The sequence below is a fragment of the Euphorbia lathyris genome, chromosome 10 (genome assembly GCF_963576675.1).
Source record: "Euphorbia lathyris chromosome 10, ddEupLath1.1, whole genome shotgun sequence".
Taxonomy (NCBI): Eukaryota; Viridiplantae; Streptophyta; class Magnoliopsida; order Malpighiales; family Euphorbiaceae; genus Euphorbia; species Euphorbia lathyris.
The window spans coordinates 38,974,074-39,001,970 of record NC_088919.1 but is presented as its reverse complement, the minus strand read 5'-3'; the positions used below and the strand labels follow the sequence as shown (position 1 = coordinate 39,001,970).

Sequence of the window (27,897 nt, the reverse complement as noted above, 5' to 3'; positions counted from 1 at the left end):
TCATGTTCACTAGCTTTGATCACGAATAACTCGTTAATTTTGTTCTTGAAATTCACTTGCGTACGGCTCGTTAATTATGTTTATTTCAAATTTCTTTAACACAAAACTACGTTATTTAACATTTGCACCTATATAGAAATACTATTATTAAAAAAAATCGAACCAAACTTACGAACATGTTCGTAAACATTATAATCGAGTTTGTTCATAAACTTATAATTGAACATGCTCGCGAACTTCGACCATGCTTAAGTTGGGCTCGTTTATAAATCGGGTTGAACATGCTCGAGCTTTTATTGAGCTGAATATCACTCATAAACAGCTTGACTCATTTACAATTGTAGGATTAGATATCTATTAAGCCTAAAATCATAATTTTCAGAATGAACTAATGTAAAGGTGGAATTTGAGAAATTGTGAATGTACTATTTCAATAATTATATAACTCACAATTGTTTCACTATTTAATTGAATTTTAAGAAGCTTGAGAGACTGCCAACATGGGATTCATTAACCTAAAAATACTTTCAGCTTTCAAGGAACTTTAGATTTCAATAAAAAAAGGGCGGCCCGGTCGCACTACGCGTTCCCGCTGAGCGAGGGTCCGGGGAGGGGTCCCACCACAAGGGTGTACTGGGGGCAAGCCTTCCCCTGCCAATTTATTTGGCAAGAGGCCACTCCTAAGACTCGAACCCGTGAACTTTAGATTTCAATAAAAATAAAAAAGAAAAAAAGAAAAAACGGGTAAAAGAATATGTTCTTTTACAAACCTCAATGGGAATCCCACCACTAGATTACAAACAATAGCAAGTGAATAATAAGTGCCCTTTTTTTTACAATGCTTTTACTTGACACTCAGTTTTCTAAGGTGGAAAATCCATGGAAAAAAATTACAGACTAAGAAAGAAAAACAATTACAAAATTACAAATAATCATTTACAAGATTATTATATTCAGCTCTATCATTCACTTCTCAATACCTTGTTGTAGATATTGTATCAAGTCATACCCAATAGTGCTCCACTTGTTATAGGCATCACCACACACTTTTACGATCATGAAATTGGCTGCTTCACGCTCTGACATCTCCGGATGAAATCTCTTACGGAGGTTTACGATTGCTTCACCCCTGCTAAAGCAAGGTAATCCACTGTCTAACATCAACTGCACAGTGCTGATTATTCCATCCATGTAACGCCGCGCTGCCAGGTACCCCTTGACGCATGCACTATGGTTAAGAGAGAGAAAGAGTGTGTTGCTCAGTATTTTTACATACTAAGGAGGCTGAGATAGGAAATGCATCATACATATATTACCTTAGGAATCTCAACCAGATTTCACTCCTCATAACTCCAGAAGGATCTAGTAATTGAGTCATCTCGTGGCTCAGCTTGAAGTGTGCATTCTCGAAATGCATATTATTACCAGGAGATATTTCAAAGATGAAACCAAAATCAATATGAACAAGCCTCCCCACACTGTAAGACATGTGTTCAAGTCAAACACTAGTTCCTCAAAAATTCCAAAATTCTAGGAGAAACAATGGAAAATTGAATTGAGCATACACGGAAAAACTGATGTTTGGAATGTCTATTTTCATTTTCATCTATGATATATGTTTATGATGAAATGCATTAACTAAAAATAAGGAAAAAATTGAAATGCCAATCGAAGTATGTCATACTTATCAAAAAGAAGATTCCCGTTGTGTCTATCCTTGGGCTGAAGCAAGAGACTTGCAACAGCATAGCCAGCACTGCTAATTAGGAAGTTCTCACGTGCAGCTTCAAAACTAGGAGACCCTACAGGCCCAAAATCCTGTTGAAAAATCTCATACAAACCACCATCTGTTGTTTCACCCATCTGACTTCTGCTCCGGGTGTTAGGCACAACCTGTAGAAATAAAAGGTAACTAATAACAGAAAGTGCAGATATCTAACAGAATATCCACATTTCATAGAGATCATTCAAGAGACAGAGCTTGATCATGCCATCCATCAGCTTATTTTATTTTTGGGAATCTCCAATTAAATTTCAGGCACATGCAGAGCATATGATATATATATTTTTGTCAATCGGGACAAATGAATAAGGGAACTTTATCTCCCAATGTATGTAATTGCATTGTGTTTCTTCCAAAATGCATTAACAGTATATTCATGTACAGCTAATTGCATATGATTTTTGTTTTTGGCATATATTGCTGGAGTACACAATCAAGCAACTTAAGATCAACTCCCTGTAAGGATGGATTTTACTTGGCCTGAATAGAAAACTAGATATTTAATAAAAATATCAAGTCAGCTTTGTAGGTAAAAGAGCTAGGTTGCAAGGTTCCATAGAGTAGCTTTCAATTTATCATTTATCACTATAACATTAAAAAGTGAAACATGCAACATAAACCCAGCTATATATTCTCTAAATGATTTGCAGAAACATAAGATCAAAGTTCAAAAAAGATAGTCAAATGATAGACTTTGATCAAAGTTTAAATTTATCATTTGTCTATTAGGCACAAACTTGGTTTCTAAGCAAAATTCCAACCAGACATTTCTCAAAAAAAAAAGATCATATGCAACTCCAGAATTCTCCTTGCAAACTCCTTTTTTCACATCGAAGAACTCAAATGCAGGAATACAAGCTAGATAATTGATTACAAGAAGAAATGTAACCAGACAATCTAACACAATGCAAGTGATGAAAATAAATGGCACATAGTGCACATGTCATATCATAAAAGGGCGGCCCGGTCGCATTACGCGTCCCCGCTGAGCGAGGGTCCGGGGAGGGGTCCCACCACAAGGGTGTATTGGGGGCAAGCCTTCCCTTGCCAATTTAATTGGCAAGAGGCCGCTCCTAAGACTCGAACCATAGTTCACATAAAAATCTGTACTAGCACATTTCATCAAGACACAAGCACACTCGAGTTGAAAGACTGGCTGTATAAAAAACTGACCTCAATAATACCCCTCTCTGGGCCAGTCGGAAGAACTCCATAAGGAAACACATAGAGATTGATTCCAACTGCTTCAAATATGTCTCTAAGAAGTGATATCACTTGAAGGGCAAGAACGTCTTGTCGACAATCATCTCCAACCTTAGAGAAGGAAGCATCCATTAAAGAACAAAACTTATATGAGAAAGTCCAAATGTAAATGCTGAATTTTAGGTTTCCAAACTATGAAAAATATAACTGATAAAAGAAATAAATAATCTCTCCAATAGATTACAGTTGAAGAGAAGTTTATGAGATTCAATTTTAGTTCACAATTAGAACATCATGGCACATACAAGTCTGGCACCATACAACAAGAGAATACATAAGTGGCCCATCTAACAATTGAAATCATTAATAGGTAAAAAACTTCAACTGTTTGGGTCCTGGTTTATACCTTTCATTCTCTGTTTATATCCTAATCTACGAGTGCTATATGTTGGATATGTGTACTCAAGTTTTACAGTTTGTCACACACGTCCAGTCCTTACAAGAAGCTGAACAGAGCTACAATTTTCTGTTTTGTACTCTCTCGTTCTCTATCTTATTTTAAAAGAATGAAAATTATCAATCTAAACTTAATTTACCTTGAAAATGCAAGCCTGGGGCACGATATTATTTGGATCCCCATCCCGGTCAACCACATTAAATGTGACCATTATAGGGACTTTAGCTGCAGACTGTAATGGTATACCACTGTCGACCCTAATACCCCTGACAAGCTTGTTGTGAGCAGTAGGTAAATAGAGGTCGTCTCCCTGCATTTCAATTTTCTCCAACTCCCTGTTGTATCAAGTCCATATGACTTCCAACACCAATATATAAAGGGTAAACAAGAAAAGATAAACTAAACATCTTAAAAGTATACCTCCGAATACCAGCTCGACGTTCTTCCTTAGGAATTGGATAGAGAACACCAGAAACGGATGTGACTTTATCAAAGAAGTCAAATTCCCTTTGAAATGTGTCGAGGGCCTTGGGACTGAAACCATCAATAATACGTTGCCGGACAAGTGGTAACAGCTCTTGGAAGGAATTATTCTAAAATCACAACATTTATTTATATAGTTATTAGACACTGAATGGGATGTTACATATGAGGATTTGTAAACCTATCCATACACACACACACACGCACAAGGCAGCAATGAGGGCTTTAGCACAAACAATGTCAAATGAAGCACAAAACACATTGTACAAGTAATTCATATCCAGATTCGGATATAGACACACCTGTTTAAATTGCAAATAAATCTATCATATGTAAGTACGGAACAGTACTGTAATATGTAGTGGCTTGTGCTATTTCTACATTACCATTTTCACAACAAAATTGAAGAATAACATAACTCAATTGTTTTATAATTATGTATAACAAGCAATGGTGCAGCTTATTTTATAACATGGAGAAAATAGTGAGAAGCCCTGAGAATATATTGACACAGCTCCTCATAAACTACATTGATAAAAGGCGATGGTAGCTTGCACAATAAATACACATGGTAGCATTCTGAGTTGATAATGTTTTACTGTCATTTTGGTGTTCTGCCTTTTACTGGTTGTCACAATCATTTTTTATTTGTTGCTTTCAAACAAAAAGAGAAGGAAAATCGCTCCTAAGTTTGACAAGAATTTAATGATGTATAACAGTTAAATTTGACAATTTATAAACAAAAGTAAACATTCTGTCCATAACTAACAAAAGAGCTTAGAGAACATGAAAATCCACCACCAATAGGAACGCTTAAATAACAATGTTATTCCGAAAATATTAAACCATATTGGACCAGAACCTTGCTTCTCTATATGCCTCAATCAAAGATTTATGTAGTTAGTCCATAAGTTTCTTTCTAGGTAATATTTCTCCTTGAGGTTTGGTCAATCGCACTAGTAACTCCTCATATTTTTAGAAACTAAATTTGACACTCCTACATTTTGACTCAGTCCCACTATGAGATCCTTTTGTCAAATTTGAGAGATTTTCCTGTTAAACACTAGTGAACACCCTATAGCCTTAATTAATTTAAATAAATTTCTCTTTTTCTTCCCCTAAATTTCTTCTTCCTGCCAACCAAGCTCAACATAATTTTATTTTTTTTCCTTTTCTTTTACGCTGGAAAAGATTAGGAAAGAAAAATAACGTTGAGTTGGATTCAGAAGTCTATATCGGTTATTTCACTAGTATTTAACTGAAAAATCTTTTGAATTTGATGAAAGGATCTCATAGTAAGACTGAGTCAAAACGGTGTCAAAATTAGTTTTGAAAAATACAAGGTACAAGAGTAATTGACCAAAACTCAAGGAGATATACATCATTTCCCTTCTTTTAATTCTATTAAAAGAAAGTTACTTTTGTGATCCAAATGCATGTAATAAATATTTTATGCAAGTTACATTTGTCACTAGATACAAATCTGAAATCTACATTGCTGATATCATCAAATACAATGTAGTTTATTACGAAGTATACTGTATACATAAATGTCAATATACTCATCAATCTTTAGAAAGGCTATGAGAAAGTTCCCCAAGAGACTTTTTGCATGTTTTGCAATCGCAAAAGAGTATGTCAGAAAAATGTGTTAAAAGGTAATTAAAGCATCATCATAACAAGTGGCCCAAAGAGCAAAATGCAAAGGTAGTTCTCATCATAACTATTTTCCCATGAATATTAGTTCTCCCTTTGCAGCCTTAAATGTCAGTTCCAACTCTCAACAATCCATTATATTTCACGTATCCAATTTTTTTCATATTTCTTTCACATGCAAGTTCATTCTCTGCCTCACACTCGATAATGTGCATGAGATGAATAAAACATGGTACAGTGGAACTTAAGTTGTTATCGACAACTGTATAAGTTATTCTGCTTTTTCTATTTCAAAATCTTGGCTAATCTCATGGCTATCATCCTTCCAGCAAATATTTTTATGATTAATAGAAGAGCTTGCACTATTGCAACCTTTTTGGCCCGCACAATTTTCCCATTACACTTGCTAAATATCCACAAATATTCATCAGTGACACAGTCTTTAAGAAAAAGCAGGGAGAGCTAGAATTATGAAAAACTAAATCAGTTAGACATCACATCCACTTGTTGCCTTAATATTTTGGGGCTCACAATCACATATGGTTTTTCCTATAATGTACAGCTAGTAAATTTGGTATGAATTAGATTACACATGAAGTTGGACGGGTTTTTTAAATTATATTACTGATGCAACTTCTTCATTATGTCTAAATGGTTTTAGTCTATAAATTAGGTAATATGCATTACTAAACCCAAGAACTTCAATTTTTTCAATATTTAGTCCACATTTCACCTGCTGAGCAAGAGTCAGTAACTTTATAAAAAAGAAATAATTAGTTTCCATGTCGGAAAATCTTATAATTGAAAGTAATGTGAAACAGAGAGAGAAAAGAGCGGTAAGACTGGGAATGAGCACAACAAACGTAACAAACTGAAGGAATAGAGATAAAGTGAAGGAAAGGACAATATAAAGCTTTGAGACAATAGAGGTACAGTTTGAGCTGAAAATGGCATCACGCAAAAGAAACAGCAGTTTGCCAGTGGAGAGACATTTGATGACAGAGCAGCTATGGTTTCTAACTATGCCCTGGGGGAGCCCTATTAGTGCCAAGGACAGATCTGATCCCAAGAAGGTCAGAAGGTGATACTAAAGTTATCCACTTAAGTTTGGTAAATACAAAATATAATTAGGTTTTTCTATGCTTTGGGTGTTAAATTTGAGTACTTCTTGTTCAGTTGATGTGACTCCTTTACACATTGCACTATAAAGAAGAAGAGGGGAAAAAAACCCTTAATTAGAGAAAAATCGATACAGACAGACGAAGAGTTAAAACTGAAAAGTGAGAGTAAAACTTCTGGAGATAGATTTTTGGGAAGAAAGAATGAATATACATGGAAGTACAGCCGAAACATCCAATTTGAATATTTCTTCCATTAAATTTTCACAAACTTAGTTTATCTCTCATAATCAGCATCCTTTCTCTTAATTAGAGTGGCATGCGCCATTTAATGCTGTGTGTAGTCCACTCACTGTCACGGTCAATAGGGGCATAATAAAAAAGGGCGGCCCGGTCGCACTACGCGTCCCCGCTGAGCGAGGGTCCGGGGAGGGGTCCCACCACAAGGGTGTACTGGGGGCAAAGCCTTCCCCTGCCAATTTATTTGGCAAGAGGCCGCTCCTAAGACTCGAACCCGTGACCTCTTGGTCACACGACAACAACGTTTACCGTTGCGCCAAGGCTCGCAATAGGGGCATAATATAGACAAAAATTATTCACGGGCTTAATCTAACGAAATAAAGATTAAGGGTCCCGATAAAAAAGCAGCAAATTGCAGGGGCTTAATAACCATAAAATTTTACCTTATCAGAGGGAGTATCTTTTCCTGATTCTGGTTCATCAGTCTCACCCTGCAATTCATAAGCACTACCTATATTAATCATGATAAGAGAATGGAAGACTGTAAATTTCCACTAAAGCATTAGATAATATGCTAGAAGCTTAGCCAATTTAGTCAAGTACTGATATGAAAGTTCCCACACCTGTAGATGCCATATGAGAATATGGGCAAACAAATCACTTCTCTGAGCCGCTCTGAGCAAATATCCTTCGACCAACCTCTGTAAGATCATTGTGACACAAATTTCAATATGTTAGGATACATTTGAAGCTTTGTAGTGCCCTGTGGCAGGAACAATAATGTGATTTTGATCTATAATTTTGGCAAGTTGAATATGTTGAACTAACCGCCTAGAACCTAATGACCAAATTAACTTGACTTTCCAGATTTGCAATGGTAGGGCAGTGATGTCATAGCACCCTGAGCAAGTTAAGGTTCATTTTTGGATAGAAAAAATGAACACAAAAATGTAAAACTGTAAGGGAATGAAAATGACTGCTTCTCCAATGACTGTTCTGTATCATCTTAATCAATGTAGCTGAGTAATCACCAAAAATGACTATAGTATTTTCTTTAGTGCAACGTCCAACATCAAGAAGTCAGATTTCAAGTTGGTTTGCATCGTCTAACAATTGAGACCAAAATTAAGGATCTAGCTTAACTTGACAAGGGGCTGGTTAACTAGAAAAATAATCAGGTTCAACTCAGCAGAACAGGAGCTTTGCAGAAGGTAATATGAGTAATAAACATTAGAATTTGCATTAGACAAACTTAGATAACCCACCCCATCATCATATCTCAGAGACTGCACTAACTGAGGCATGAAAAAGGTCACTCGCTCTGGAGGGTAGGACTCTAAGACCCTAAGAACATAAGCCATAACACGAGCATGACCCTTATATTGAGGAGTGAGGAACTCTAGAGCCTGTGTGATTGAACAAGCAGCCCAGTGTGGCAGTTGTTGCAAAAGCACTGAGTTTTCATCAACAGCTTTTGGGCTGACAAAAAATGGCAATGCTTCAGGTATGCAGCGGAGCTCCAAAATATGCGACTGCAACACAGAATTCAAATAAGATACAATCAAGTAACAGGTAAAATTAGTACCAAAAAAAGAGTCTGGCATCCATTAATGACATTAAGAAGCATAAACATCAGAAATATACTAATAGCAAAAAGAAAAGATATGGCATTTTTATTTCTTGCAACTTTTTCAAGTCAATAGTCTACTTCAGGAAATTAGTGCAGACTGCAAGAGCTGCGCCAACTGTTAATCTCATTTAAACAAGCAAATGGAAGTGCGCATTTTCACTTAATGGTATAGAATGTCATTGAGCACAAGTGCCTTTCCTAACCTAGACTGACAAGTTAGAAAATTTGACAAAGCAGACTAATGGTTCAGCAAAGGAAGCAAATGGGGTGCAATTGCAAAGACTACCAGATAAGCTTAGCAAGTCAATCATACTGATGAATGCAAATGTCAATGGGAACCTTAAATAAAGTTAGGAAACATTGTCCAAGTGAAACAGAGAACATAGTTATCATTAGTTATTTCATTGTTTCTTTACCAAAATTTATCAGTGCCTTCTCTAATTTGTGGTAGTGCAATGTTTTTTTATAGTTGCTCAGTTAGCTTGAGAATAAACAGTAGAATAAGAGCCCACTGAACTGTAACTGTGCGTTACTTATCTTACTGGTCTATATGATTCTTTCTTGTTCGATCTTTCTATGTAATCGATAAGTTTTTTATATTATTCCCGTATCCTTAATACGTAAAAACCCACCCAAACTTGGCAAGATTGGCACCCCCAACTTTTCTGAAGACCCTTGCACCTACACTTGAAAAATCTGTTCCTCACATGTCATGTAAACATTGACATGTGAAACACACGCATGCATGACATCAGATATGTGTGTCCATGTTACCAAGCACGTGTCAGTAATAGACAAAATTGTCAAGTTCATCTGTTCAAGGGGTCTTTCGAAAACTTCAGGGGGGCGCTAAAATCTAATTAGAGTTTTGGGATGTAAATACAAAGAAATACATGGGATACCATGTAATCTGAAAGAGTACATGAATATATTTAACTAAAGAGGAACACACATATATACAAGATATTCCTAATACTACTAAACTTAAGGAACCTGGCAGTCCTATAGCTATCTTGCAGCAGCCCATAGTTGCCAAGCATGCTATGCATTTATTACACTCCCCATCAAGCTGGAGCACAGACATTAATCATGTCCAGCTTGCAACAGATATAGGTAACCCGGTGAGGCTTTAGTAAAGACATCAACTAGTTGTTAGGTGATATGGAACCAACGAAGTGGTCAGAGATTAAAGGAAGTGACTACTGAAGAATAAGCCACTGACTTATTTAAATTAACCCAAGACAAAAGTAAGGATGACCTTTCAAACTTGAACAATCTGCCAATGAAGCAGAAATGATAAAATCCAGAAATGAACTTTACCCACTATGCTGTTCACCAAGGTAAAAGATGTCCACAAACACGAAGAAATAGGGCAATCTTCTGCAATCAGAAATTAAAATCTCTCCCAAGAGACCTGAACTGTCCAGATTCAAATTGTACGTAAGAAATTAAGTAACTGGCAGCTACCACAAACTTAAAACCCAAAATAGTGGACCAGCAGCAGCAAAATCCACCACTATAAGATGAAAAATTGAGCCCGAGATCGCCACAATCACAGGGAAAAAAATAGAAATTCAAGAGATCAAAGATGAAGCCGAAGTTGTCAAAACCACACGTCACCCCGGAAATGGAGAAGACAGCAAAAAGAAAGGGAATCAACACTAGAATGAGACCAGCGAGCCCAGTAGATGCTGGAAAGTGACTGGTAAAACCAATCGAGCAAAACCTAGAAGAAATTAAACGGATATGCATATAAAGATGGAGACGACACCATAGGAAGAAGCGGCTCCGGCAGAGGACATCGCACGTGCCCTCACGCGCCAGCTCATGGGAGGATCGTCTGGGATTGGGCCGCACGTGTGAGTTACACTATGTAATCCAGCGATCAAATATCAGAGGATGGATGATTGACACCCTTAGAACCTTGTGAGGAAGAGGTGAGACAAAATAGACACTTTTAAAAAAAAATGTCCCCACTGACTGAAACTCAGAACACTGCCTCTCCACCGCAAAAAAAAAAAAAAAAAAAAAAAACAATGTCAAGGTGGAACTCGGAAACTCAACTAAGCTCTAATCACTGTTCGAAACACCAAGGCTGCCTGGACCGCCTAGGCCCCAACTAGGAGCTCAAAATCGAGAATCCACCCCGATTTTCTCTGATTAGTCCCTCTAGGTGTTTTCTTGGTCCCTAGCCGATTTTTAGCCGCCTCAATACCACCTAGACGCCGCCTAAGCGACGATGAACAAAAACATTTTTTTATTGTGAATTTATTTTTTACTTTATTATAATTCAGTTGTTTCGATGATATTGTTGTTGAAATATTGATGTTTGCACATTTTTAAAGATGTATGTTACAAATATATATGTTTTTCTATATTAAATAATTTATATTATTATTTTTAAACAGTATAATACATATTTTATTTGAATTTATATAACAATTTGTTGATTAACAAAATAAAAAATACAAAAATACAAATTCGATTAATCCTCGAGGGCTCTGTCCGCCTGACTAGCACCTAACGTTTTTTACAACCTTGGCTCTAATACCATGTAAATACAAAGAAATACATGGGATACCATGTAATTTGAAAGAGGACATGAATATATTAACTGGAAAGGAATTCACATATGTATACAAGACATTCCTAAAATCACCTCCTAAAATTAAGGAACTAGCAGACCTATAAGGGCCTATATCTGTCCTGTAGCAGCCTATAGTTGCCAAGCATGCTATTAGCAAGCTGGTGTCAGTAATAACAAGATTATCAAGTTCATCTGTCCAAGGGGTCTTCCGAAAACTTTCGGGGGCGCTAAAATCTAATTAGAGTTTTCGGGAAACTTGGAACACAAGAAACTTTTTAGTTAAAATTTTAGACTTTCAGTTTTGATTTTCTATTGATAATTACTGATACATAGGGGTAATAAAATAGATTAGCCCATGTCTAAGAATTTGTCTTGAATGTTATTTATTTAAACATTTAAACAAATACTGTAATTTATCTATTATTATCTTCCCACAAGCTTTTGATTGGCATTAAATATTTATAATCTTTGGAAAAAGCGTTCTATATTTGGCATCTTCCCACAAGCTTTTGATTGGCATTAAATATCTATAATCTTTGGAAAAAGCGTTCTACATTTGGTATCAAAAGAGTAATATCTTCATTTCTTAATTTTCTTTCTAATTGCTAAGTTCAAATATTCAAGGAGTTATATTTTTAAGCTAAAGGAGCTATTAGACAATTGGTGCCAACTTTAGGGAGGTAATATGTATTAAGCAAAATATATTTTGGTCAAATTACATGCCTCTAGTAAACTGAGAATGTGCAATTGTCCACGTTAGACGATTCCATTGACATGTCAGCAAATAGGTGTGGATAATTCATTAAATTGTCAAGTTCAGGTGTCTAAAGGATCTCTCCAATAGGTTTATGTGCCAAATTCAGGTGTGCTTTTATGTATTAAGCCTTTCAAGTATGAAGCACTCTGTCCCTTCACATCAAAATTGAGAAGTATAAAAGTGTCGTGCACAATAAATTTTAAATATACACAGAAAATATTTGTTAAACAAAAAAAGAAATGAGCCACAAACCAAATCCAAACAGTTTGCAGAATTTTTAAATGGGAAAAAAGCCAAAGAAATACAATTCTCTTTTCAATTGCTTTCCAGCTATTTACTAGTAAAACTTGTAGTTTGTCAACTGTTTATTTGTCACATGTTGGTTATGCACTCCAATTACATTAAATATGAAGACAACCAACATACTCAAACTACGAATAAACATGGAAAGAAAACACAGGGAAATTATTATTATTTACTACTACTACTACTACTATTATTATTAAAGAGTTCTAGTCAAGTTAGAAATTATTAAACTAGCCAAATGAAAACTAAGCCATCATGAGAAAATGATTTGAAAAGAAAAATTTGCTAGTAGTTAGTAGCTGTAATAGGTATTAAAAGTTTGTTTCTGATGCAAAACATTTGGAAGACATACCTGAACAAGATGAGTTACTTCTTCCTTTAAAGAAGCATTTGTGGGGAACATTGAGGACAGTGACAAGGCAATACGAGGATCCACAGAAAAAGCAGTCCTAGCATATTCATTCCATTTGTCGCACCTAAATCTAGGTCGAGCCCTGAGAATAAATAGGAAGGAAAAATAGTCTTCAGCATATACAAGTATCTTTCACTCATTTGAGGGAGAGGGAGAGATGATGAGAGAGCACTTCATTGCTCTCTGAGCAAGTATGAATCAACTATGAGTCTGTGCATGTGTATGCACATTATCATCTTTAGACTGTAAGCATAAAACATTATGAATTTAAGCGATAGTAAAATGGGAATTTACTTTGTGTTGGTGGGTTGCGCCCAAACTGCAAGCCTATCAGCCTCATGTTGGCATAACATCAAAAGCAGCTGCTTCCGATTTTCTCTTCCCAGAACATAGTTATCCATTTGGCCCCACACAGGGTGATATTGATCATTCTGCAATAACTTAACTCTATCAATGAACCATAAGAACCAAACTCCATAAAAAAAAAAAAAAAAAAGGGCGGCCCGGTCGCATTACGCGTCCCCGCTGAGCGAGGGTCCGGGGAGGGGTCCCACCACAAGGGTGTATTGGGGGCAAGCCTTCCCTTGCCAATTTAATTGGCAAGAGGCCGCTCCTAAGACTCGAACCCGTGACCTCAGGTCACACGGCAACAACGTTTTTACCGTTGCGCCAAGGCTCGCCCTCCATAGTGTTAACAAAATTCTTTACATTATGAATGTCCCTGAACTGATCCCTATTTTGATATTATTATTTTTTATTTATCGTTGAAATATAACATGTGCATTTAATGGTTTCAAAAGCCTTTCATAACAAACTTGGATGAAATTTTAAAACAGATAGTCTTTCTAAGAGGCATTGCCTAAAACTTCTAGGGCTAAATATAGTAGTACATGTATGGCAAAGTGAGAAAATAAACTCTGAAGCTCATTCATGTGTAAACCTGTACAATGCAAAAATAATTGTATTACCATTTCAGTCAAAGAACTTCCATTCTCTTGACCTCGTCCTTTTGCATCACCAACTATTCTCTCGTTAGAAAGATACTGTACAAATATAGAGACAGACTGAGCCTCGCTTTGTGCAAAATTCATACTGTTGATGTCATAATATTCAGGCTGAAAAGCAAACCAGCCCAAACAGGTCCTGCAACATGCATCAACCACTTTCAATTCTCATATGCAAAAGTACACAAATATTCCATCATATAAATCAGATATTTGTTCAGGTGTTCTGCAGCCGATAAGTTTCCATTCTAAAGATCTCAAAGATTCTTTCTTCAGAAAATAAAAAAAAAAAAATTCCCATCCTGTAAGGCACATGTAGTCATCCATTTGTGGGCGATTCAGAAAGTACCCTAAAATATTGGTAGGGTCTCAAAACTCCCATTTTCACCTTCCCTTGAAAATATGGCAGCAATGAAAAAATAACTCCCGAGCCACAAAGAACAGAATGAAGTGTTCATTTGCAGCATAGATAAGGTGAATAGACTGAGCCGATCTAAGAGAACACTGAACATGGTGATACCTAACATACAATCAACATGGATGGTTAATCTAAAAGGTGGATGAGGTAACATATGGCTCTGGAGGTGTCTTTCAGAACCATGAAGTTACTCTTTTGCAAACATATTCTCATATATCAGCAGCATAACTATACACTTTCTTTCAAGGCATTTATGATGGAGACTTCCCGGCCTTTGAACCCAAGTTACCACAATATGAATTTGACTAGCAAACAAAGCAATATTGCAATTTCACAAGGGAAAAACCTCAGGATACCTCAGGTCAAACATTCATTACTACGAGTCATTGTCAAGGAGATCTTTCTTTCCTTTTTTCTAGTATTTTCTGATTGACCCTTTATAAGTATTAAAAAAAAAAAAAGCTTTCTTGTTTCATTATGCAATAGCCCAAGCATGGTTAGAGAAATCAAAACAATCTCAAAAGACAACCTGCAGCAGAACTGTAGGAAGAAAGTTATAGTCAATCAACTTCACCTGTACACTCGGTCTTCCAGTAACTGAAGCCCTGATTTAAAAGCCTCCAACTTCCCATTGCATTGACATGAGCAGAACTTGAGCCCGAGAAGCATGCAAGTAAAAAATGTACCAGTAGCTGCAGGATGGCGCGAAAAGTTCCAGGGAATTTTCATGGTCCCTTGCAACAATCGGCCTAGAAGCAAGAGTTGTTCAACACTGTTGTGGTGAACTACCTGCACATATAAGAACATAAAATATCAAGTAAATTAGATTGCACACATAAGCTAGTACTTATACAAGCCTACAAGTATACATTGTGATTAAAGGCGCATGGCAAACTAAGGCGCAAGGAGGTCTTAGAGCCTTGGCACAAGGCCAGGTGTGCGCTTGAGCGATACAAGGGGCGCTAAAAAAATCAAAATTTATAAACCATAAATGATAATATTTAAAATATAAGAAATGATAAATTCAAAATCAAAATGTAATAAATAATAAATCATGACAATATTCTTAATAATAAATCCTAACATGCAATAGACCCCATACTCTAAAGTTCAAGTGTTCGACTAAATAGTAAATCCTAAGTTGACTAATAGCTACTTCTCATCAAAAGTCTCCAAATTCATCAATCATCAATCATCAATCATCACTCAACCTCATCTCCAACATCATCAAATTATTCTTCAAGGATTTAATCCTCATCATACTCATCCACAAAATCAGTTTCCTGTTGTGTACTTGCGTCTATTCAAAGTCTTTCTTTCTTTTTTCGTTCTTTATTTTGAATATTAAATGCGTCAAATCCAATGGTGGAGATTAAACCCTAAAAAAATGAACGTGACATATAGGCAAGCCATGGCACGCCTCTTAGAACCATAGCCAGGCGCACAAAGGCATGCCTTTGGGAGTGCCAAGGTGCTCAGCCTAGTGCCTTGTACTCCTGGAGCCTTAGGCACACCTTTGACAACTATGCTAGTATATACAAATGCTTATATAATTAGTAATTACTTAGTTCAAATTCAATGCGAGCAGAATATGAGCAGAAATTTGTTCCTGGAACAAGCACATTTGCCCAAAATTGACACTTAAGAAAACTGTGAAGCATGGATGATTACCATATACAACCCTACCCAAAATGACATCAGCAAATTGAAGTGTAGCAAGTTGTAATTCCCACATTACTATCCTTGGGAAATACTTGCACACTTAACCATTAAGCATATGCAACCTACTTCATATCCAATGCACCAGCCCACCCCACCACCAAAAAATAAATGTAATTTCAACCTCCTCGAGGTTTGATCAAATACACTAGTACATCCTCATATTTCAAGAACTAATTGTAATCTCCATGTACTTTGACTTTGTACAATGATGACACCCCTTCGTCAGTTTCAAGGGTTTATCTCCATTAAACACCTATCAAGTACCCAATCCACCCTTATCAATTAGTTTAAATGGACTTCTTCTTTCCAACTCAATGATTTTTTCCTTTCCCCAGCTTTTTCTCAATTCCTCTTGCTTCTTCTCAATACCTTTTCTCAAATAATGTTTTTGCATAAAAATATTCATATTTAATTTGTTTTTACATAGAACATCGTCATTTCTTCTCATGATATTGAAAAAGGTATTGAGAATTTGAAGCAAGAAGAAGATATTGAAAATAAGTTGGGGAAAGGAAAAAAAAAATGATGAGCTAGGAAGGGTTGGAAAGAAGTCCATTTAAACTAATTGATAAAGGTATTCTGTATTGGGTAATTAATAGGTGTTTAATGGGGGAAAAGAACAAAAAGGAAAAAGAAGAAGTAGAACACCCTTACAATTCACGGAGGGGTGTCATAATGGGACAGAGTCAAAATACGAGGTTAAAATTAGTTTTTGAAAATATGAGGTATCAGCGAATTTTCCCCAGGAGGTTTCAATTATTTACCCAAATAAAAATACATCTACACAATTAAAAATCATCTCAACTCTTCCTCCCAGCTAGAAATGAAATATTTCTGCATTCTGGTACAAGTTATCAAAGTTATACAATTAATTCTGTTGAATCTTATGAGCCTGTAGAGTTCCTGAATGAGGAACAGAAAAGGAAAACTGTGAATCTCAAATGATTTCTCCAAGTGAATAACAATTAACATATTTGTGCTAAGAAAATTCTACATTAGAATTACCTGACACAATTATCAGAAATGAGTTCAGAAAACTCAATTTCTCAACTGCAGTTAAAGAGTACAACTTCGAAAGGCAAATGATCAGTGAATTAGTTCACAACATTGTACACAAAGAATCACAAGCACAAAAAGTTCAAGGATATATCCAACTTATTCAACCATCCTCTCCGCCAGCAAGGCAGCAACTAATAATTCCATATTTCAACCTGAATAATCATGCCATTCATGAATGGTTTGCTTTACATAAGGGTCTGAGTTGCCCATAGGGAAGGATAGCCAGCTGAACCCTAGTCCTCCAGGCATTGTCAGATTATGCTGCTGATCTAACCTTACAAAAATTCCCAGTGCTTTGTATTCTTGGGAATTGTCAAACTGACATCAAAACTGTCATAACAGCAATCATTCTGTGGCAATTATAACCACTTCGGTTATGGAACATAAAGATTCACAAATTGCAAGACGAAGATCAACTTATTGATGATATGTTAGTGATGCAGAGCACCAGGAAGATTGGGGTTTCTTTTTCACTTGTATTTATGCATTCAGGATAATTCATTGATTTTTTATTTGTGATGTGGAAGTTGTTAAGATGTGAAAATTTATGGTCCAAAGGCCAAACTAGTTACATGGTCATTGTTTTCTTTTGATGAGAAAAAGAATTCAACATAACATTAACTATTTAAACAGAAAATAGATTAGTGCAATCAGACACTACACAGACTAGAATCAATCAGCATATATACATAAAGCCAAAGTTACTACCGAACTTCCAACATCAATTCCTACTAAAATTTTGATATTTTACTCCTCATGCAAATACAAACAATGAAAGAGAAGATGCATTGTCCTGCTACATGAGTGCATCCCCATCTCTAAACAGAAATAAATGAAATACTGAAAAGAAAAAAATGCAATACACAGTTGAGAAAGAGAGATAGTATTAATAACCCAATAATTGCTAACCTCGAAGCGATCAAGGAAAAATCCAAGCCATAATCTATGTGCCATTATTTGCTCGACAGGATCTACTTCAGGTGGAATTTCTGGTTCCCCAGGGGCAAGCTGAGGCCTCAATTTTGCAGCAGGTCCAGAATACCTCACCTCAGATGCAAAGAGCCCACGTTTTGTATCAATTGTCCATAACCATGCATCAACAAGCTCAGCAAGAACAAGAGATCCCAATTGGGGTGCAGCCGATACCAACCAAGTCCAAATGAAAACACCAATTTCCATTGCATCTGGTGTAGAAATATAAGCTGGACACCAGCAAAGAAGACGTAGAAGTTGAGCAAACCCCTCTATGTTCGATTTTGGATCAGATGCCTGGACAAAAAGAAAAATCATAGGGAAGAAGAATGGTCTTCACATTTTGTTTTACATTAGCAAATCAAAAGGGGGAGAAAATTACAATTTTCTTACCAGATTTGCGAGGAGTAATGCAGTTGCCTGGGAACAAATATCACGAAACTGTGACTTGTCCACTTCCCCACCTTTCTCCGCAGTGCTAACAAATTGTTGAAGAAGATGCACAAATTTATTTAGTAAAATCTCATTAAATGAATCATCCTCAGGTTTTGGAGGTTGAGAAAAGGCTCCAGTAATTAATCTCTGGAGACCACCACCAACACTTGGACTGTTACCCGGTTGAAATCCACCAATGCTGCTATACAACCTTCTCATACCAGCAATTTCTCCAGCATGATTGCTCTTAACTGTTGCACTGACTATACCAGTACTGAGTACTTCCAAATTAAATGCATCGGTCAATTTCAAGTTTGCTCCTGATGCAGCAGCAGCTGCAGCCATGACTGCAGGTACATTAGCTGTCCGCAGGCCAGTCCAATCATTCTTACCCGTGCCAATCCGTATCTCAGTTAAAAGAGATACCACATCAGTAGTAGGTTGTGCTCTCTGCCATGTGTTTGCTTTACTAAGTTTTTCCTATGGCAAGTGAAACAAAAAAAAAATTATAAAATTGATCAACACAATGATACGTTATTAAAAAAAAAAAAAGTAATTTCTCTATGATGGCAATTATAACTCAACTAAATAATCAAGAAAACCATTAAATTTCAGGCTTCATCCTAGAATAGGAAAAATAAAATAGGAGCAAAGCACAATGTAAGTTGAGAGTTCTCGAGTAAGAGAACTATGACTATTAAGTTGGGAGGTCTCGTGTAAGAGAACTATGACTATTTTTTTTGAAATACATCAGGTAATTTCTTTGAAAGAATATTAAACTGTTAATGATTAAGTAGGTTTTCTATGGAGGTTAGAAATAAATTTAAAACAAAAAGTTTAATTATTAACTCCTTCCTTGGGCAGGTGTGACAAAGGTTCACCAGTAATGGTAGTTGAAATGGAATTGAAGGTAGCATTAAATATTTAGTTCTTTTATTTACTTTACCAAGCCCAAAGAACCCAAATTAGAATTGCACCTTCACTGTTTTATGTATAGGAAAAGCATGAGAGAGTAAATGCAAATATTAATATATTCTGTTTTAAATTCCTAAAGCAGGATATGCAAACTGCCTGTGATTTGCCAGTTTGATAAAACACGAAACCTGTAGATCAACTATTCCAAATAATGAGTAAACCAGGTATTTAACCTCAATCATCTTATCCTGGATTCAGATAACAAGTAAATCATGCAACTAACCTGAAGTAGACCTTGACTAGTGCATGGGGCATGTGAAAGTGATATACTGATCCATTCTCTCAGAATTCTTTGGTACAAAGAACGGACTGTAACTATCCAGGCAGGATCATTAACAACAGCAGGAGATGAATCATTATGAACTGAAAATAGCAGGGCATCTAAGCAAGATGAGTTCCACAAAACCTGCATATATTGTTTAATTAAAAATAAGTGATCATGCATCATTATCATTTCAATATGAAACTAATCAATAAAGTATCAAACAGTATAGCAAAACAACTTCACCTGGGGAAACTTATCTCTAACTTGCGTCAACAGGTTTATAGCAACATCCCGGACGTGTTCCTCCCTCTGTGACAAGCTTTTAATGAGAAAACAAGTATGAGCAGATAGAGTTAAATCTCTGATGTCAGATTCTTTGCCAGTTTCACTTGATCTGCCTTCCTGAACCCAGAAAATTGCAGCAATGAAATTCAGATAACAACAAGGACGGTTAAAAGGCATAAAAAGAAAGGGAACGGATCACCATGAATCAAGGAAAGGCACACCTTCAAACTACTGCCTACGAGAACAATAAATCATTAATACACGACCTACAATTGGTCATGTTATAATCTCAAATTATCTTTGTCATAGAAAATAATAAATGCTATTCGGGGCCTTAACTTTCAGCTTAAGCTTTTGGTTCAAATGGTTCTTTGACATGGTATCGAAGCCTCTTAGACGAAGTGGTCAAGGGTTCAAATCCTGGCAACTCCAATTATTCGTAGAATTTCAATATGTAGAATTTCAATACATTGTAAGATGGATCCATGAAGGGGCATTCGCATGCGGGGGTATGTCTCAGATAATAATAAGCTATTCCTGGGCCTTAACTATAACCTTAAGCTTTTGGTTCAAATGGTTCCTTAACAATCTGCAACTACAAGTCTTGGGACATTTAATTTCCGATGGGGTTTATAGTATATACATTCACTAGAAAAATCACACAGGAAAATGTAATCAGCACATAATTAGGAAAGATGAACTTGCCATAGTTAATAGATGCAAAAAAAGCATCTTGCTGCATAGGGAAAAAAAAATATAGAACATATGACACCAATAAACAGTATTCAGCAATTTAACAATGTCAATGGCAAATTATCAGAGGCTAATATCCATGCGTTCTGAGAAACTGCATATAATAATCATTTTTTTAGTCTCAAACATTTGTTTTGCACTTATCAATGAGTTTTTCTACTTTGGCACCAGAAAACGGGTTATGAAACAACCCCTAAGCTACAATTCCTGTAGGATTGAATCATGTGGCATTCTAAAACTCTTTTCTTTAACCTCTAGGCATCCCCAAGATAATTCGGTGACAGATTCAGTGTACTACATTTATGCACAAAAATACACAGGAGAGATGCAACACTCTTGGTGAAAGACTTCAGCAAACTTTTTTACTAGAATAAATTAAAAAGCAAGAATTGTGTATATGGAGCATGCTAATTGGAAGGATTGTGAACCAAATACGGAAGTACGTAAAACAAGGAAATGAAGAAGAGCAGAATTAATTGCAAATCTAAGCAACAATGAACTGTATATCAGAATTGAAATTTGAAGGCAATAACTCAATGTTCACTGCCTTGACATGAAAAAGTCAACAAAAGAGATATCATTGCTAAATACCAGCCATGAAACTGCTGCTTCAAATGCCCTATGGACAACAGCCTTCAAACATTGGAAGACAGCTGGCATAAGATTTGGAGTTTTTAGGTACTCGAAGACACAACTGAATGCACTCCTTGAAGCCGTCAAATCAGTGCCGCCATTAAGAATGCCACCATTATTGCTGAATCGTATTATTTCCAAAAAGGCCACAGCAAGAAGATAAGTTGCCTTCACACCTATCATATAAAAATGAGAAGCAGCATGCTCAAGCATCAAATATACAGGACAACTAACAAAGTGCTTATCCAGATCACTAGGAGGAAAATTACAGCAGAAACAAGTCTTTCAGATAGCTAAAGCAAAATAGGAATTAACTCAAGCAACCAGTCAATTACAAAAAGGAGTCCCCAATGCAAAAGCTCCTGATTACAAGAGTAGCAGAGGCTCATAAGTAATATGTAATTTTCTCCCAACTTGTTATATGGGAGATTATTTCCTTCATTAACCTGGAATCTCTCAGTCACAAAGAGCAGCCTTACTGCTGCCCCAAGGTTCATACTCTCAACTAATTGATAAAACAGAAAAAAGAAAAACATTCTTTTAGATAACAGAAGAAAGTTTTGCGAGAATAAAAAGTGAAAATGATTACAAAGAGGAGAATAAGAAATCCTACTCAACAAAAAAAAAAAAAGAGCAGATATTCTATAACAGAACATAGTACCAGAAATTGTGTTCATTCCTGCATTGTCAACTCGTGCACCTAAGGCAGCTGATAGAGCAGCTCTTTGATTCACAGCTACTTTGTCATTGCCACTCCCTTGACGGCTTCCAGGGTTATAGAGAGCATTGAGTTCCAGCTCATCTTCAAGCCATTTTACTGAGCTAACAACCTGGTGTGATAAAATCTACTGAATCAATTGTCCAAAAAGTTAACATCAACAACTGCATATGAATGGCAATGAATTTGTTTAGGTGCTGAGATAGCACGCATTTAGCCTAGGTTGACAATGCCAATTCGGAGAAAAAACAGCATTACATTCCATAAAAACGAATTATCAGCCCAAAGGAGAGTTGTGCAAGAATTAAACAATAATTATTGAGACATATTAAATTCAGTGTAGCAACAACGCAATTCGCTTCAAATTTCTGGCCATATTTAATTCTGAAACCGCCAAGGATCAAATCAATTTTTACTCATGATGAATTTCAAATATAACTGCAAAACTACTACAAGATTAATCTTCCACGCAGTTTATATACCAGGTGGAAAGAGGAAGAATAATCCTTCTGCAGGAGTCATGTATTTATTCATACATTAGAAAAACACATATCTTTTGCCTTTTGGACCGCTGATTTACTGTGACATTTGTTTACTCATCTGACAATTGCTTGTTTTAGGTAAACTCTCTACATACAAAGGGAGGCCCCACTATCTCCTAGCCACCTTTATTTTACAAAAATAAAAAATAATCATTTCCCACAACACAGGCCCCAAACAAATTGAGAACTGCATATTAAGGAAACACTGGATCCAGCAACAAATTTTCAGAATACTAAAAAACCATTTTTTATAGAAATATCAACTCCAGAAATTCTAAGGGTGTATATTGTTTCAGCAGTGTACGACTTGAACACCAATCATTCTCTCCAATGTCATGTGAAATTAGGTTTATATTGAACAATCCAATCATATTTAGAGTGGATTTGGATTTCCACTCATGCCTCTCATCAACTATTCTTAAATTGCACTCCTTAACCAAAATTATGTTGGTTTTAACTATACTATACGCATCTTCGTTTGTGTTAATATCTCACATTTAAGCCTCCGGAACATAAAAAGGAACGCCATAAAATAATTTCAAGTTAGTCTCTGTCTGAGCTCCTTAAAAAAGAATTCCGAGAACATATGCAACTTGAACAGAACAAGAAAGTAATCAGTCAGATTGCACTTTGACAGAAAGAGCAAGGCATGGCTGTTACTTACAGACAGCTTCAAATGCCATGGCTTTGTTAAAATAACAGGAATATAAATTCATTAAGTTGGAACCAAAAACACCAGAATGAAATGCATGGATGTGGAGTTCTTTCAAATTCAAAAGGAAGCAGCAGTTAACTGAATTTTCCCACAAGTAGTATAATCTCGAATCAATAAAATTGCTGCTAGCTGCTTTCGCCTTTTTTCTTCATTACCGTGGATAATAGAGGAAATTTAATCAAGCTAATTCTTTCCAAGTATATAATTTTGTAAGACATGACTTGCAGTACAAATGACTCAAAGTCAATTGGTAAATCAAAATCATATGAACTAAAACACCACTTTCTTTCAACAATAAGTTGGTCAGAAACAAGCTTAAGAATTTTATGCAGAAAAATAATTAGAACAGCAATGAAAAGCATGTTCGAATGAATTGTTTCAAATACCCAAATTGATGGGTAAGACAGTGTTAGACACAAGAATAAGCAAATAATATCAGATTAACTGCAGAAAGTAATATGACATCACTGAACGGAATATGTTGAGGCAATGGATGAAGAAAAAATGCTAAAACATGTTTCAATAGAAGCATTGCCTCTGGCAAAATGAAATTGCTTCCACAAATATGATAGTAACTTCTAAAATTAGATGATCTTGTTTAGCGAACAAAAGATATGAAGGCAAAACCTACAAAGCGTAGAATCTAAATACTTTGATGAGACACCCAAATTATCAAAGGACCATTCACAATCAACTTACAAGAGGAGGAGTCCCTTGTGCAATACGTTTAACAGCAGCAGACCATTGTACATTCCACATATATGGTCCAGCCACTGCTTGAAGAGTAACTGCACCCGTGTTTCCCACACTACTCAATGTAGTTGAAACTGACTTTGATGGTTGTTGAGTTGCCTGTATAGGAGGTGCCAACCCAAACAAAGCAATATAGAACCACAAATTTCGGAATAACTTCAAAAGAGATGGTTCGACATCGACAGTAGGATCAAAATCAGAGCATATTTCAGCAACAGCAGGAAGTAGAGGTCCCAAAAAATCTGCTCCACTCCTGCACAGTTCAATTATCAGATAAATATTTCTGAGCAGAAAATGCATGATGATAACAAACTGATCAGAAGAAGAACACAAAACTAGAGATGGTTGCAACGAATTACTGTACCTTCCACTTTTGGGTTCAGCAGCCAGACCTACATCTGAGCACAAAGAAAGCAAACGATGACGATAGTCTGAACGCAATCTCATATTTGTAAGGCCATTAGAAATTAAAAGAAATCCTGCAGGGAGAGTCTAGCATATGTTTGAAAGAGTGAGCAACGTGTCACAAGATAAAATGTCAAGTAAAAAGGATTAACGTACAACTAATGCAAATATACAAGACACACCTCAACACGTTCTGTAGTAGCTTCTGAAGCCAATGTTTTACTTTCAGCAGATCCTATGCCAGATAATTTACTCAAATAACATCTTGTCATGACCACAACAGTCTCACGATAGGACTTCTCAAAACCTAGACTAGCTATGCGAGATACAGCATCAAGAAGCTGCAATAAGTTAAGGTGGAAAAGGTCATAAAAATGCCCCAAAATCTAAGAAGTAATTGGTGAAATAATACCACCTGAAATGGCAATGCCAGAGAAAAAAAATGAAGTATAAGGACATAGTATTTATATTCAGCAAAATCAAGCTCTGAAGAGAAAGATTCCATACTCGGAGTCGCAATAAACCAGGAGTTGAAGCGTCACCCTCTTCTAAGCTTTCAATGAAAAGTGGTAGTATCATGTCTACCACTTCAGACTTGTTAACAGCAACAGTTAGATCTGCTAAGAGACGTATAACATTAAGCTGCACAGCAGGAACTCCTTGCTTTTCCTTGTCAGCCTAAAAGTAGCATCATTTGTAAGCATAAATGTAAACTCAACCACACAAATTAGGCAACATTAAAGGGCGGCCCGGTGCATTATGCGTCACCGCTAAGCGAGGGTCCGGGGAGGGGTCCCACCACAAGGGTGTACTGGGGCAAGCCTTCCCCTGCCAATTTTTTTGCAAGAGGCCGCTCCTAAGACTCGAACCTGTGACCTCTCGGTCACACGACAACAACATTTACCGTTGCGCCAAGGCTCGCCCTCGCAAATTAGGCAACATTAAAAGATAGAAATTATGTATAAGTTAGTGGTGAAAAGGCTGCCTGATGTAATGACTAAAAGTTAGCTCTACTGGTAACTTAGCACAAAAACTCGAAATAGTTAATCACTAGACTCAAATAACATTTGGATTAATGTACATGATATTTCCTGAATATAGAAAATTAGAAATATAATTATTAAGAAAAGTTCAGGCAGCTCCTATCAACAAAAATCTAAAGATACTGACACCATCATTTACACAAGAACAACAAATTCTCCATTTTATTCACAGACAACTAGAAGAATTCTCTCAATCATACAACAACAACTTAACTGTAGATATATCATTATAAATGCACTGGAGTTAAGTCCAATTACATAACCTGTTCATCAAAATCATTTCGCTCGCGTATGCTAGTGGCTAATCCCATGATAAATGTGTCAACAGGAGATCGGTCTTTGGCCCATCCAGATTCAATTATCTGACAACTAGTATTCATGACACTCTCAAACATGGATCCATGGCCAGTGCCCCAACTGTCTGCCTGTCAAAATCAAAATTAACAACAATAAAGACCATAGTGGGTCACTGGGCTGATAGTCTCTAGATATATAATTAAAATTTGTTCATATACGATACCTGTGCGCATGCAGTCAGAACGATAGCTTTGAGACGAATAAGCAAAACACGCAACGGCTGACCTCCTTTAGTGACAGCAATGTGAGCAGAGCCAATAAGGAGAGAACTGAACAGCTCTTCACAAATTCTCAACTTCCGCCACACAGATATCAAACATGCTTCTGCAGCATCTATCATTAATGTGAGAGTCTCAAGCACCATCCTCTTGGAGGTTTTTCCATCTGTATCTATCGATGCAATACTCTTAAGATTCATCCTTGCTGCAGCGTGGTAAACAGAAAGTTTCGCGTTGACTCTTGATTTCAAAAGTTGACCTTGATCAGTCCAGTCTCGCTTCCTTGTCTGCTCAAATAGGAAGTTTTCAAACATATTTTCTTTTTAGGTTCCCATACTGCAATAAAAGACAGGCAGACATATCTAACCTAAAGATTATCTTTCCAGGAGTACAAATAGGATATCTTAAAACCATAACCCCATTCCCTTTCAATACTCTTTCCTCAATAGCCAACTTTTAGCTACTCCCTATCAAATACACTAGGAGGTTCATACCTATGTCAATAACATTGAGTCGAGAACCTTTTATTGAAGATGTTCAGTTTTAGACACTACATGATTTGGATTACATTAGAAAGAGTCAACACAAACTTACTGAAGCCATAACTTAATCCCCCTTCATGTCTACTTCAAGTTGTTCTGCTTCTAGTTTTTTCAGTAATTCAGTACAATTAAAATAATAAAAAAAAAGACAGGTGCAACAAACTTTTGGCTAAACAAAAATGGCACACTTACCTTGAGAAATGCAGACAAAGACTGTAGCTGCTTCTTTGCAATTGACCTCAACCTCATTAACAGCTCATTATCAATTTTCACATGATCCAAGACATGTGCAACTAACTTGAATGCAATCGCCTGCTTCTCCATTGCCTCCACGGTCTCTTCCTCAAAGGAAGCTACTTGTTGGCTGAACAAACCCCCGCCTCCATCATTAAACCCAAAATTCATTACACCGCTACCGTTTAGCATCACTGACATTGAAGACACAACACTGGCATTCGACGATCCCGAGACGTGGCTCAAATCGTTCATGGGACTCGAAATTCCATTGCTGGGGTTGTAATTATGATTGTTTTTTTTAGTCAATGGCGAACTCTGAGACGACGATGTTTCGGAATTTAGACCCATTCGTTCGCTAGGAGAAGTCGGTGCCTGTAAGGGCATGTCAAACTGATCAAGAAGACAAGCCACCAGTTTCTCCGCATCGGATTGTTCAATTGGTGGGAAATTCTGAGTTAAAGCCAGCAAAAAGGCCCTGGGAATAGCTAAATTCTCGCTGGGATTTTGATCGATAGCAGCCATAACGACGTCACCAACAACATCGGCAATCTCACTGGAAAAATCCGGCGACAACTCCGCCGCTTTCGACACATATCCTAAGAAATCAACGAAGAAGGAGGAGATCGAGTCGACGTTAAACGACTGGGGCCAAAAGGATTGCGTAAACGATGAAGGAATCGCGCGGAGGAACTCAAAAACAATATCTTCAGGCCTGTGATCGATAGAGTCAGGACATTTAGAGAGGAACCGAGCCACTGCGAGTACGGCATTGAGCTGCGAACGCGATACCCTAGGCGATCCGGAAGACATAGACTCCGGCTGCGGACATCGGTTGCATATCCAAGAGATTTTCTCGGAGAATTGGTCCGGATTTTGCGCCACGAGGTCACATAGCTCCATTAACGACTCCATTGTGTAATCTAAGAGGGAAAAAAAATAGGAATGTAGGAGTTCAAAATGCGAGGCAATATATGCTAGGGTTTACCGAGAGGAAAATTTTATCATTGTGAAGGAGAAAAGGAAACGGAGCTGGTGGTAGCATTTGTGTCCTCTGTTTTCTTTCTATTTTCCATTGTTTTCTATTTTTTGAATTCTATTTTAGCTACTGTTGAAGATGATTCTTCTGTGTTTCCGTTTTGGTTTTCTTGGTTAGACCGTTCTCGCGCCTGTCTTGGATCCTTTTTCTCTCTTTCTTCTTTCTCTCTCATTTCCGT

General features: G+C 36.7%; 1 protein-coding gene across 1 annotated transcript; it reads right to left on the bottom strand.

Annotated features, from left to right (window-relative positions):
• Positions 1–713: 713 nt before the first annotated feature.
• LOC136209018 (phosphatidylinositol 4-kinase alpha 1) lies at positions 714–27,897 on the bottom strand. Its single transcript, XM_066000360.1, has 26 exons — positions 26,639–27,897; positions 25,850–26,191; positions 25,593–25,754; positions 24,794–24,964; positions 24,469–24,627; positions 24,246–24,373; positions 23,828–24,134; positions 21,815–21,983; positions 21,112–21,329; positions 19,726–19,884; positions 19,441–19,623; positions 18,201–18,722; positions 17,745–18,104; positions 14,629–14,843; positions 13,601–13,775; positions 12,927–13,063; positions 12,573–12,714; positions 8,206–8,472; positions 7,564–7,641; positions 7,384–7,431; positions 3,864–4,036; positions 3,583–3,778; positions 2,957–3,097; positions 1,685–1,893; positions 1,317–1,478; positions 714–1,228 (listed from the first exon to the last, which is right to left on the bottom strand). Exons 1-26 carry the CDS (start codon positions 27,593–27,595, stop codon positions 967–969), a joined length of 6,042 nt encoding a protein of 2,013 aa, XP_065856432.1. The 5' UTR covers positions 27,596–27,897; the 3' UTR covers positions 714–966.

Bases quoted from the DNA above. Each gene is read 5' to 3' on its own strand.
- LOC136209018 (XM_066000360.1), bottom strand. From the start codon at position 27,595: ATGGAGTCGTTAATGGAGCTATGTGACCTCGTGGCGCAAAATCCGGAC. The intron at 21,984-23,827 runs GTAAGTTGATTG...TTATCACACCAG, and splicing joins CACAAGGGACTCCTCCTCTT to GTTGTTAGCTCAGTAAAATG. The intron at 3,779-3,863 runs GTATACTTTTAA...TTGATACAACAG, and splicing joins CGTCGAGCTGGTATTCGGAG to GGAGTTGGAGAAAATTGAAA.